Below are 14,086 nucleotides of genomic sequence, written 5' to 3'. Positions count from 1 at the left end.
TCTTCATTTCACATAATTTTCTAGGCTATGTTTTGTTCTTCATTCGTTTGCTTTACTGATTGTTTTCAAAGTATTATTTCTTCTTATTTTTCGTATTGTTTTTGGTTTTGTTATTTTGTCTCATTGTTTTTTTTTTGCAAACTGTTTTATTGCTTTTGCTGATTTTACGACGGTTATCTAACGCAATGTTCAATCCTTTATAGAATCTCATGTCCGAGCTGGAAAAGCGAGAAATGCACTTCGCAACCATCCTGGATCGTGGTGAAGCCCTGCTGGTGCAATCTCATCCGGCATCGAAGTGTATCGAGGGTCACTTGCAGGCGCTCCAGTCTCAGTGGTCCTGGTTGCTGCAGCTAACGCTTTGCCTGGAGGTGCACCTGAAGCACGCCACCGACTACCATTCGTTCTTCGACGAGGTGCGAGAGGCCGAGAACTGGCTGACGAAGCGGGACGAGATCCTGAACAGCAAGTACTCGCAGTCGGAGTTCACGCTTGACCAGGGCGAGGCACTGCTTCGTGGCATGCAGGATATTCGGGAGGAGCTGAACGCGTTCGGTGAAACGATTGCGCAGCTCCAGCACCAGGCAACCGCCATCGTTCCGCTCAAGCAGCGCAAGCAGCCGGTGAATCGCCAGTGTACGGTGCAGTCGATCTGTTCCTACAAGCAGGGTAACATTTCGCTGGACAAAAACGAAACCTGCACCCTGCTCGACACGTCTGGGCGCGTCAAGTGGCGCGTGAAGACATCGAAGGGCGTCGAGGGGTCCGTGCACGGCGTTTGCCTGCTCCTGCCACCACCCGATCAGGAAGCGATCGAAGCTGCCGAACGGCTGAAGCGATTGTTCGATCGCTCGGTTGCGCTCTGGCAGAAGAAACAGCTTCGCCTGCGACAGAACATGATCTTCGCCACGATCAAGGTGGTGAAGGGCTGGGACTTTGAGCAGTTCCTGGCGATGGGAGCGGAACAGCGCACGGCGATACGGCGCGCGCTAAACGACGATGCCGACAAGCTGCTCGCTGAGGGCGACCCGGCGGATCCACAGTTGCGTCGTCTGCGTCGCGAGATGGATGAAGTGAACCGACTGTTCGATGAATTCGAGAAACGTGCCAGAGCAGAAGGTAAAATCATCACGAGGAGCCGACAGTTTTTTTTCGTCATTCGAAATCACTTGCTCTACAAAACCACGACCACAAGAAAAAATGTATGTGGCCATCTTCAGCCATCATTCGAACGATATTTCACTTAACCTCACCAATGTGGTGTCGATATTTGGATGTCAAGGAAAAATAATATCAATGATAATGCTATGAATGAAGGCGATTTAATTGGATAATTGGGTGATCGCATGCTCTGGATCGCACTGCATTTCCATTTTGGGACTGTCGCGAAGGTCAAGAATTATAGACCAATCATTAAGAACGTTTGTGGGTAAGAATAATCGTTTTCTATCCAAATGTGTTTTTACTGAAGATCTCATATGAGATCTTTGTTCGGAGACATTGTGGGCAACGTTTTGTTCGCCTTCTCTGTGGTCATTTATTTCCCAATTGTTTTTCCCAACAAGGTGCGTTTGGTGGGTGGATGTTGATCTATCGGTTTGCTTGTGCAGTGAAAATGGCCATTCATTGGATTCTCGTTTAGTTAATTTTGGGTAGCGGATGGTATCGAGTAGGTGACAATTCTTTAACGTTCTCCTGAATTGAGCAGCCAGTTGTGGTCAATCAGTTTGTGTTCTGTCGTGGACCAGTCAGGTTCTACAGTTGAGACATTATTTCATCATAAAAGTTTATTTCTCCCGCTTGGAAAAGAATTTACATTCGCTTAGTTTTCTGTGTAAACTTGAAGTGAATTGTGATAATTTGAAACTTACCCAACATGAAGGGGGTCTTTCGTTTTCGATCTTTTCGTGGTGAGATAGAGTGATTTCGACGTCGAAAAAAGTGTCGTGTTGAATGGTTATTTTTCGATCAGAACTGATAAAAATATTTATTGTCGATTTCACGGTTTACAGAGGAGAGTAAACAGGCGAGCCGCATCTTTACCGAGCAATGCATTTCATTGAAGACGCGCTTGGAGGAGATGGCTCGCGAACTGGACCATATCATCCTGTCGCCGATGCCACGCGATCTGGACTCGCTCGAGCACACGGTACAGATACTGGAAGATTACAAGCGCCGACTCGGTGGTCTTGAGCCGGATCTGAAGCACCTACAGGAAACATTCCGTACGATCACGCTGAAAACGCCCGCGCTCAAGAAGAGCCTTGACAACCTGATGGACCTGTGGAAGGAATTGAACACGCAGGCCGTCTTGCACGGTGATCGACTGAAGCTGCTCGAGGGTGCCCTGGCCGGACTGGAGGACAACGAGCAGGTCATCTCCGATTTGGAGGGTAAACTGTCCCGCCAGCTGGAGCTCCCGTCGACACAGGACGGTCTATACGAGGTGTATAAACGGCTGACAACGATCCAGGAGGCGATCTCCAGCCAGCAGCCCGAGATGGACAAGATGAACGACTCGGCTGATCAGCTCGGTCGTATGGGTGTTCCGACGAAGGTGCTCGGAGATTTGAAGCGCTTGCATTCCAACGTAGAGCGTTTGAATTTGCGCTGGAACAACATCTGCGGACAGCTCGCTGAAAGGTAGGGTCGAATCTGTCAAGCGTACTTGGTTGATCATGTACTAAACTTGGGTCCGCCGATTTCGTCCACACAGAATGCGCAGCGTTGAAACGGCAATCGGATTGATGAAAAACTTGCAAACCAGCATTGTCGTCGAGGAGACTTGGGTGGAAAAGCAGACGGAAAAGCTGCAGTCTCTTCCGACGGCAACATCCGCGCGGGAGCTCGATGTAAGTATGGCTTGGTCGTTGACACCCCACCCGTTTTTCGTTTGCAGCACCGTGTTTTTAGCTTGACACGCTTCGAACGTTCAGCGTCGGGCAAGCTTTGGATAGGAAACTGGACTAGTGGACATATTTCAGTGGTGTTAATGATGATGATTCAAGAGAGATATATAGAGAGACCCCCGCTTTCGTACTTAGCTGTGATATAAGAGGATGACCTTTTTCCCATAATCGGTGGAACTTTCTCTCTCGACGACCGAAGGAAGAGTGTTTTCAGGTTCACACTCCCAATCTACTCCTTACATACACTCATTAATGATCTTTAAAGCAGTAAAGTAGCACATAGAGCACGTAAACTGTACTACCAGAACTAGACGGAGAAGGCAAAACATAATTCTACTGTTAACTAACCGCATCTTTATTAGACAACCGAAAATGTGCCTCAAATCTTATGAGCAGTGCAAGAAAAGGGACTGTTCTTTAAGAAGTTCATATAACGAGCACTACTAGAACACAGCAATGACTAACAAAAAAGGTGACAAAGGCGCACGCGTAAGGACACAGAAAATAGTTACATTCGAGTCTTCGATTCTGCTTTGAACCAAGGAATAGATGTTCAATCGTTGGTATGATTGTTCATCGTCACATTTTGTGGTAGTAATGAGGTTATATTTTCTTTATAGTACAAAACACACAGGTTCAAGGTTTTGACAAGCATGCGACACGTCCAGACATGTTCACAATTACTTAGGAGTTTATCGCTCCAATCATACATCATTCTTGTAGGCTATACGTAGATTAATGACAACGTAGAAGAACATTACTTTTCCGAAGTTTTACACCCCTAAATCTTTATTAGCTGTAACCATTATTAGCAGCTGTTTTAATACCCACTGTAACGTCTAACAATGTTCTAGTTGTTAGCGACAGTAGATAACTTCCATACTAATGCGTAAATTTGTTTATCTCTTTCCCCTCCCTCCAACCATTTCCTCCGTAATCTTCACCATGACACGAATTTCGAATTACGAACCACAAACATCAACAACCACCACCACCACCACAATACCACCAACAACAACAACAACATCAACAACAAATACCACACCAACACAATCTTCTCCACCGTCTTCTTGGTTTCCCCAAAACACATCTCGGTCATGTTGCTGTGTTGTTGCTCCACTATTTTACCTCCCTGTGCCGCGCCCTTCCCTCCGCGCGTTTGTGTTGTTCTTTGTGTTGGTGTGGTTTGACGACCGGGTGGTATCACTTCGCTTCCGGAAAACGCAGTCGATGCTCGGTGAAACGGTGGAGCGCATTCCGAAGGTTGAACAGGTTAATCTCACCGGTGGCCGCTTGATCCGAGAAGCTAAGGTATGTAGTCATTTGGTCCTTCTCCCACTCCCTCTTCGGAATAGGGATAGTATTCTATTTTTTTCTCCACCATCAACGTCCTTCCGATCCTTCTGTAATCTACAAAAGTGTAAGAAAACCTTCCTTCCATGTCGTGCTTGTACAGTACTGTTGGAAGGATTGCGCAAAACAAAAACTTTCCTTTCGTCTGTCGTCCTTGTTTTTTTTTGGTATTCAGTGCGTTTGCTATTCCATGCTCTTGGGAAAAAGGTTCTATATTTCTGTGATGATGATTCCTGTTTTCGTCCCTGGTGCAATGATACACTTGGAGGCAGTGCCTCGTTCGTCTTGCGTTTCGTCTTTGCGAGAGCCAACTTTCTCGCGTGTCCTCCTTTCTGCTGTGACAATAGCTCTGTCCGTGTACTTTTGTCCACTGCGAGTGTGCGTTTGATTGTGTATGCGTGCGTGTGTGCGATTGTGCGTGTCTCTCTTTGCACCGTCCGTTGATGGTACAGAATGCAGGATTATTTGGTGAACGGGTACCACACATTTTCCCACCATAGCTGTAAGGATGCTTTTTTATCCATTAATATACCAAAGACAGACTTCATTGCTTTCCAACATTTGACAGCTTTTTTTTGGTTAGAGAAACAGCAGCCAAGTTTTGCGCTTCAATGTTAATTTGTTTGCGATGGCAGTAGTTTGGCAAACAAATGAACGTCACCTTTAAGTTGCCCTGCCGGGTCGAAAGCATTTTAATCAATTTTAGCTTCCAGAAACTCTAAAATGCTCTCCTACCGCACCGGAACGGCCAGTAGATGTGATTAATACCAAGTTTGCACTTATTGAAAACAAAATGCACCTACAAAATTTTTAATTCTGCAGTTCAAATTATTGACTAACTGAAAGTAGAAGGAAAAAATATGTCGTTTCGGTGTGAGCGGGAGAACAGCACGAATACGACTCTGAACGAACTTTCATAGCATTCTCTGTGGCAAGTTCACTGTCGCTATGGTTTACCCTGCAATATCTTACATTTTTGACGATTCCTCCGCAAATCCTCCGGTAGTTGTTGTTGCTAAGTAGCGAGCTCGAAATTAATTTGGAACCGCGTTGAATAAGACGTCGGTGCAATATTTTTGCGAACCCGGTTTTCCTATCGTCCGGAAGACAAATTTTGGATTCCTTTTGCTTGCTACCTACCGACATCGATGAAGTCATTTCCTCCTCTTTCCGAACTTTGATGCCCACTATTAAGTTACTGCAAATACTAATCAATATAATAACTCGATCTCAATACACATACACTTACACTATTCATTCGAAAAATACCAAAAACCATTCGTACACAAATACCGCTCTCTACAAACCATCCAACAATACGCCATTGTTTCACAACAACCCTTTGCGCACCCTAAATATGCGGCAAATCCAACCTAATATCTGCACCCGAACAACCGAACCGATGCTCATCGAACTGGGGATGAACATTTAACACAAACAAATCCGAACCGGCCACCGCACTTCCGCCACAACGCCAACTACGCTTCTCCGACCGATCTCAACGTGATCCGAAACGTGGCCCAAACTCAAACAACCGTACCGATAAACAAACAACGCAACCGAAACTTCCGCCATTGCTGCTGCGGCATGCGTCAATCGATCAGATCTACGATGGTAAATGTGTCCACTATATCGACTGGCTGAGTGAGGTGCGGCCCAGCTTTTCGCCCCCTCGGCAGGACCTGCGCCCGCCCGATGCGGATCCCGGCGCGACGGAAGTGTACTCGAAGCGGCTCGATACGCTAAACGGACGCTTTGAGACACTGCTTGAACAGCTGACCCAGCGGCTGAAGACGGCTATCGAGGTGAATGGCGCGGACGGATTGGTAAGTACTGCATTTGAACTCTTATTTCCGTAAATATTTTCTTTCCGGACTTCAATTACCCGAAATTCTCACGAAAAGTCAGTCGTGCGTACTCAAGCTCCAAAAAAGTCACTCAGATGTTCGAAGGTCACTCACATGTATTTGTAGTGAAATTCTTTTTTCTACTTCGTGGATGTTTGGTTTTCAGTGCCGATTTTGGTAAAAAATAAGAACACTTTTTCCAGAAAAACCTGTTTCACTTCTAAAAGTCTCGAATCAAGTCGGGCAATAAAGCGATAAAGGCGTCACCTCAACTTGTTGGTTCGACCAAAATCCTGTTCCATCTGGAGGGCTCCAACTTTCGGAGCAGTTCCTCCGTAGACCAGGGCCAATAGGAGCTATATGGTTGACATCATCACCGTCCCCTTGAGTTGATTCGATGTCGGTTCTCGTTTCGCACAAATGCCGATCGAGTTCTCATTCATGCTACGCAAGCTCGGTCAATACCGTCATTTCCTATTTCTACCGCATGGTGGCTATCTCATCTTGTATTTCAGTTCCCTTGGTGTCAGCTTCTATCTCGATCCTCTCTTGCCTACAGAGGTCAACAGAGATGGAGTATTTGATTTTACATCTTCTTCTTTAGCCTACTGTGGTAGGTTTTTATAGCTTTTTGAATGAAATCAGCGTTGACACTGTGGTTTCTTTTTCTTTCTCGCCTTCATGCCCAACAAATGGTAAATGCCAATTTGTCTCGATGGCGTCTGTGGAGGCGCTCAGCGTTTAGGATGTTTGCGTTGCCAATTGTCACGGTAACACTTGGGTGATTGTGCCCAGGTTAATAGTAAACCTGTTGAAATTCTACCACCTGCGCATACTTGAGGCACCCCGGAATTCGGTTTCGTTTTTTTTGACAACTCATGTGGATGGACATTTTTGATTTTGTGCTTCAAATTAATCTTAAACTTATAAACATTTTGGAAAGTAATAATTGTTACTGTAGCAGTTATTCATTTGTTAGTAAACAGTGTTTAGGAAAAAAAACATATACATTACAGAATGTTTGTATCGGTCAAATCATTACAAACCCTACCAATCTTAGTCGAGGTGACAAGTGTCATCGTTCATTGCATTTTATGCATATTTTTGATGTAAAATATACGACTTGACTTGTTTAGTTCGATGCCATACCAGCAAGGTGAACTTTACGTCATCAGTAGTTGTCCATGAGATTTGCGTATGCCCAGAGCCCGTCACATTACGTAGGAGCTATAATAAAATATGACGCCATGAACGAATCGAGGGCCAATAGCCCTCGAAACGTCGAGTAAAAAGCACAATATCATTCGTTATTGTTTCAATAACCTTTCACAGCCTGTTGCAATGTTATTGCTTTATTTTATGCACACTGTTGCTGACATATTCTCTTGGATTAATCTTCGAACATATTTTTGCAGTTTCATCATAATTAAACTGTTCGGAATCTAACACGATGCGTTTTATCTATATGTATGTTTGAGCTTTGGTCAACTCATTACGTCCTGAGTGGTTTATTTGTTATCGCACTTCCCAAAACGTAGGGGGCGATGCAGAAACCCCTTGAACGTACTGTCTACTAGCGGGTAGAAGGTAACACCAAGAAACTTAACGTTCCGCAACGGCAGATTGTGAAAGACCACCAGATAGTGGACCGTTTCACTGCGAAACGGAAAGGAAAACCGAAACTTAATTGCTTGCAATCCGGCCCCAGAAAGCTTGCCTGCTGGCGTGTGTTCGTTCCACCAGCGACTCAAAAGCGCACCGAAGCGTACGTTTATTTATAGCGTCTGACATCATACGCACCGAAGAAGTCGCAGGCGTCGTCATCGTTTTGGGAAGAAGACGTCCGATTGCTTGAGCTCGAGCTTCGCCATGGGTTTGTGGCGCAAACCCTGATCGCTGAGCGCAGGCGAAGATCCCGAGCTACTGATCGAGTTGTCCCATTCCAGAGTCACCGCCATTCGGGCTCGTCAGCGCTTACATTTGTTTACCCATCGCATTCCCGGGTGGCAGGCACTCGGCGATTCATAAAGTTTCTGCTCGGATGTCCTTCTTGTTGTTCTCCTCTTGTGGCTCTTATCTGTAGAAACCGTTCGTCGTTGCTGCCCACCGGAATTGGTTGTGAATGTTTGCTGAAGAGGAAGAAAAATATCCCATTAAAAAATCAAAACAGGCTTTTTTCTCAGATGTAGGTGCAACTTTTTATTTGGGTGCGACCACGATTTTTCTTCCTTCCTGGCGACTGTTGTGCCAGTGATGTCATATAACTCTCGATGCGATTCTTCCCACAGATCACTAGTTGAGAGAAGCGCGCTCAAACTTGTTGGGAGAGTGAGTGGTCTGTTTAGTAGATTGCCTCCTCCTAGTAGATATCCATCCCTCCCATTCAGATGGAACTCACACATGAATCTTCCCCTCCACGTCGTATCAAAAGCCCGAGATATAGTATGCGCCAAACTTCTCCGTGCGTCTATTTTCGCTCGCGATATTCTCTTGGATTCGCGACCCCCCGGGGGATGTTGTTGGGAGCCGGCAACTCGCGGCTCTGTGTTTGGGGCCCACTGACCATCCCCATCGCGGCCGGTCAGTTCAGTATTGACAGGATAGTGAAGCCGATAGCAAGTGCGCGCGCGAACGCTCTCTCTCACTGTTCCGAAGTGACTGCTTTTAATACTAACAGTTTGACGTGAAGCGCGTGTGTGCGATTGGGGTGTTTTCTATGCTAATGAAATTCGTTGCGGTGTGAGCCGGTTTGCCGAGATTTGGAAGAAGGCAACGGGCAAAGTTTGAAAAAGAGCAACGTGTTACTAGTTTGTGAATTGATCAAGAAAGTGTTAAAGGTTCGTTGGTTTGGTGTTCCTTCAATTATTTAACAAGGCACCTCTGTTGCACAAAGCGTTGAATCGGAAGAATAATTATATTTATTCCTTTCATCGGTAACGTGCGTCGTTAAACGGTACGCCGCTCGTGGCTATCCGTAGTGACGTTGATGTTATTCTGTGAAGAATATATTTTCGTGTGAAGGTCGTCCCGCATGGGAGGCGGCGCAAAGTCAAAGGAAAAAGAAATGTCTAACGAGTGTCGCCAAATGAAGTGATATTCTTGTCGTTATCGCCATCGTTCAGCGTCGACAGAAAAATCAGAATATGTGCCGTAGTGTTGGAAATGTTAACCAACGCTATTGAAGCAGTGATGATCGCATGTTTTGGGATTAGGGAAACTGCGAGTGAAGCCGTCAAGTGGAAATCGGTGTTGATTAGCACAGCACGTGTTTTGTGAGAAGATCTGTTCGATTTTGATAAGGTTAATTTAGGAGCTCAAGTTCTTTCATTAAAGGGGCATGATTTGATATAACTTCTAGTCTCGAAATCGATCATCAACGATGAAGCAAAACGAAAATGCATTCCCATGTTTGAATTACCCTATTGATGTGAAGTAGTAAAATGAGAGTCCTAAATCCACACAGTGACGCAAAAATCGATGCCATACACCAGCACAAACTGTGGATGTTTAAATTTAATCCTTTTAGAATTCCAAGAGCTCAACGTACAAATCCACCGTTTGTCCCTGAAATCATCTAATCAATAATAGACTCAGCCGCCTAGTGCTTCTTTTTCCCGAACTCGACCGAAGCTAATCGTTTGAAAGTTGGCTCAGCACGCACACAAACAGGTACCTTTTCGGTACGGTAGTAGAGCAATGGGGAAAGATTGTGTGGCTTTGAAAAGAGAGAGAGAGAGGGAGAGAAACAACCGACCGATAGCGATAGGGGGCTCAAGTAATTGGGGCAAAAATAGTTTTTCCCGTTCCATCCCCCCGCGTTTCGGTTACAACATTCGGCATCATCAACCAGCTTAGTGAACGTGGATGCCATGCTGCCTGCACCGTTTGTTAGTAGATGCAGTTTGCACTTCGAACGGTCCCAACAGTGGAACGGCGAGTGCAACGCGACTGCATTCGTGATGGGAAATGTAAACAAAGTTGATATTTTTAAAGGGCGTTAGGGGAGGCGGCACCGATCGAAAAGAAGCAAACTAAAAAGAATTATAATAAACGCGATTGCATCACGGAGCAAAAGTTGTAGCTGGTTTGGAAACAGTTTTCTAGAAATATTTCATCGCTCAAATGCGACTACGCTTATGCAATCGATTATTCTATTCGTCTGGAGCGTTGTACATTAAATATTGTGTTTGTGAGTTGGATGTAGGCTCGTTAAAGTGATGAAATGTTCTAGAGGACGGTGGTGCACGACCACCTAACTTCTTATCAGCAGCAGCTTCATGACTCCAACGCAAAGAGATCACGTAGACGCTCAGCTGAGAGATTCAAAGCAAAGCTGCATGAAACTTGTGTTGATACTTGGGACGAGATGAAACCTTGCCATACTTATCGCCACAAGTACGACACAAAATCCAGAGGAAATCGTAAACGAATGTTTGCTTCAGTATCACCCTAAGGTCAACAAGGAAAGTTGGATGAACGACTTCTATTTTCAAATTTATATATGGTCACCACAGTTGACCAAAGCTGTAATTATTATATACAGAACACAAAATTCGGAACCAATCGTATGATTCATTACTTGTTGGTGAATAAATCTGTGCTAAAAGTGGGGCTATGGGCTAACATCTAACATATCTGGTTAATTTTTCTTCCAGCATCATGCTGATGTCATAAAATAAAAAGAAACAATGGTTTTTTGGAAAGTTTCTTCTTGGAAAAGAAGTGACTCTCAGAGGGGATGCGTTGCTCACGCCATGCAGCAGCTCGACCATACGCAACATTTCATTCATTCGGCATCCGTTTCATGGTCATTATCACGGAGTTGCCTCTCTTTGTGACCTTTACGGTTGTTTATGAAGTCGTTTGGATTCAGATTATGCTAGTCAGTTTAATAACGCTACACTGCGTTCTTGAGAACATCGTTGAATCGAATCTTAATTTATTCAAGCAGATTTTCACGGGAAAATATGGAATTCCTTGAGCGTAAAGTTCAAAGCCGCATGAAGGTTGATGAAAGAATATTCGAATCAGTCGCGGATAAAAACTGATCATTACCGTGACGGACCAGGTCTTCGCCGGTAGCACGCGAATGCGGTGGGAAGTTGGTTCGAACCGACACCGAGCGCATATTCATTTTAGCAGCCCGTCTTAATGGTTCGCCACTTTATTAATGTCGGCGGAGGGATTATTTTTCTTTTTACATTTGCCTTAACCGTCGTCAACGGTTTAAAATGTTATTTTTGTTCGCATTTTACTTGCGTCAGGCCGTGAAGGTGCGAATGCTGGTATGCCTTTTCATTGCTCGGCTGATTTTGGTATTTGTGTGTGTGTTGAGCGAGAAATGTTTTTGAATATTGGTTGATTGCCAAGCTCGGTGATTAATCTACACTTCCTAACCTGTTCCCAGAAGGGAGTAAGTTATGCGCGTCCCACCGAACTCAAACTGCCAGCAATAATATAGATCCAGATGAATATTGTGTGAACGTGCTTGCTCCACATGTGAATGAGTGTAGAAGCCCCTCCGAGTTTCCGGTGACATAAACATTCGATGCTGTTCGATGTTGCCCGCTCGCCTCTCGCTGGTTGCAAATTTTGTTTAGTTTTTTTTGCCTGTCTGCATTCGCAATCTCGCAACATTTACGATCCAATCGGTCCCGCGTCTCCGGCGGTGACCTTTCGCACGAGCAGTCAACATCAGCAAGGGGCAACAACATGATCATAAATTAATCAAGCATCAAACATCTGCATAAACCGCCCCAGCACACGCTACAAAAGAGACCTACTCGTCTGCTGATGAGCTTGGAGTTATGTGTGGGGTTGTTTTTTCCTTCTCTTTTCGGGGGTATCCGAAAAGAAACAGCTCATAAGACGAGAAGAATGTCTCGCGCAGAACGGCCAACTCTTTGGGTCGGCTTTTATTGGACGCGAAGGCGACAAATTTAAATTCAAGGATAACCATAGAAAGAGCACGTCTTGCTGTTCTTGCCCGCTTCGTGGTTTGGTTTTCGGCGTTTTGTGACCGCATGAAATTTTAGCCGGATGAGAACTTGCACTGGCAAAATGAAGCGCAACCACCGTCACCAACCGTCATGGTTGGATGGTGGGGAATATTTTGTGTGCATAATTTCTCACGATGATAGCATAAAAGAGATTGGGGGTTTTGCGTCTTTTCGTCAACTTCTTGTGTCACAAAATGAAAACTGGTTTGGATGTTTAAAAAATTTCTTCAACAAAAAACTAGAAAAAAAGAACCTCAGTATTTATTTGTTTAGACATATTTCATTTTCGCAATATCCCATTAACAATTTTGTTGAATGTTTTTTACGATCAAAATGCAATGATGTCACGTCACAACGCTTGGCTGTTTCGTTACTGGCCAGTGGTTTACAGCCCATTTGGCAATAACTCACCCTAGAACAGAGGCAACGCTGGACTTAATGTTTATTTTCAGATTTGACGAGACCAATTGGTGTGGGGTGGTGCAGTGGTGTTGCAAATGAAATCGTGTGTTTATGGCACCCGATCGTACGGGCTGAAACGTGAAGGTGTGGCTGGTAGATAAGCGTCGAAGGTTGTAGCAATCATTGACTACACGCACGAATACATGCTGGAGGATTTAAAACCACTTATAGTAATTTCCCGTCGCTGGTATCTTGCTTATCGACGCATTCCGCAAAGCGAATGGTAAAGGCATAACCAGAAAGATCCTCCACCGGGCGGAGTAATACAGCACATTTGATAAGACTATCGCTGGTCCATGGCGTCGGCGCTGCACCGCTAACTCCGGGGAGACAGCAAGTATTTAAGACGGTGTAAATGAAGCGTTATCGGAGAATTGTAAACAAAACACTAAAGTGCCATGTAAGCGCTTCTATTTGTGCCAATTATTGCCTTACGGGTGTATTGGCACGATTTCGCGCAGAGCAGAGCGTGTGTCATAACTAGATAGGTAGAGCGAGAGAGAGTGGTCAAGATGAACTCATTCTGGTCGAAGTCGCGTTGCTGCGATAAAGTAGACACAGACAGCGAGGAATTGATTTACCGAACGAAATAATGGAAGCAAAGTTCCTGGACTATCTCTGGAGCACAACCGTCCGAAGTCGTGATAGGCTATTTTTACATCAATGGATTTGACCTCAGGGTTGCTGCATGAGAAGTACAGATGATGACGTATGTCCAGAGTATCAACGAGTTGCACCGACAAGTATATTCTATTGTACTCGGCCGGATGGGTAAAACCCCCGACATGCCAATAACTGCCGGTGTTTGTATACCTTAACCTACAAAAGTCACATTGTGCCACTTATCCTTTGTACGTGAGATGAATTGACACATGGCCATTTATTACTCTGCGAACCTTTTGACAAGCATCTTGGAAGTTGCTGTTTCTGCTAGCATTTGGTGTGAGTATTTCGCGAGAGGTCGAGGCACAGATTCATCCAAGGTGTTCGAGAGTTCCCTGGAGTTGGCAAACGTGTGTGTCAAGCGCCGGCAAATACTGGGTCGTTCAATGGCATACGCCTTATTTCAACCCATTCTTGGATACCTTTTCGTTTGTTGTTGGATTTAACCACACGAATCTTCCTCAGTATCCTCTTTCTCGTGAAGGCTGCAGACAGGCACGCGACACAATGCTTCCATTATGTGTATCCGGTTGCGATTATGTGTTTTCACTGGTAAACCAAACCTCCGGAGTTGCGCAAGCTCTGCCTCATTGGCATGCAGCTATTGCGTACAAGGTTTCCGAGTTTGTTGATCATTCCATTGACACCGCCACCGAGTTGATTGGACTGTCCCAGACGCCACTGGGGAACGTCCACCGGCGGCGACACAACCCATATGAAGGAAACCTCTTAGCCCATTGTCGGCCGATGACAAGTTCGGCAGACTTGTTACAACTCGCGGCGAAGCGTACGAACAAATTGGATTAACATCGTGCCTTATGTTGATGGCGGAATTCTTGTCTGTTCCAAAGCT

The 14,086-nt window shown here is 45.1% G+C and overlaps 1 protein-coding gene across 1 annotated transcript in view; it reads left to right on the top strand.

Moving 5' to 3' along the window:
• Positions 1 to 14,086, top strand: part of LOC131283977 (microtubule-actin cross-linking factor 1) — a 110,583-nt gene that overhangs the window by 54,245 nt on the left and 42,252 nt on the right. Inside the window, exons 11-15 of the mRNA XM_058312826.1 lie at positions 204 to 1,119; positions 2,013 to 2,643; positions 2,717 to 2,852; positions 4,137 to 4,220; positions 5,867 to 6,088. Of these exons, the coding sequence (XP_058168809.1) occupies positions 204 to 1,119; positions 2,013 to 2,643; positions 2,717 to 2,852; positions 4,137 to 4,220; positions 5,867 to 6,088 (1,989 nt within the window). The remainder of the gene's footprint in view (positions 1 to 203; positions 1,120 to 2,012; positions 2,644 to 2,716; positions 2,853 to 4,136; positions 4,221 to 5,866; positions 6,089 to 14,086) is intronic.

The sequence above is a fragment of the Anopheles ziemanni genome, chromosome 3, assembly GCF_943734765.1.
Source record: "Anopheles ziemanni chromosome 3, idAnoZiCoDA_A2_x.2, whole genome shotgun sequence".
Lineage (NCBI taxonomy): Eukaryota > Metazoa > Arthropoda > Insecta > Diptera > Culicidae > Anopheles > Anopheles ziemanni.
This window is presented reverse-complemented; position numbering and strand designations above follow the sequence as displayed.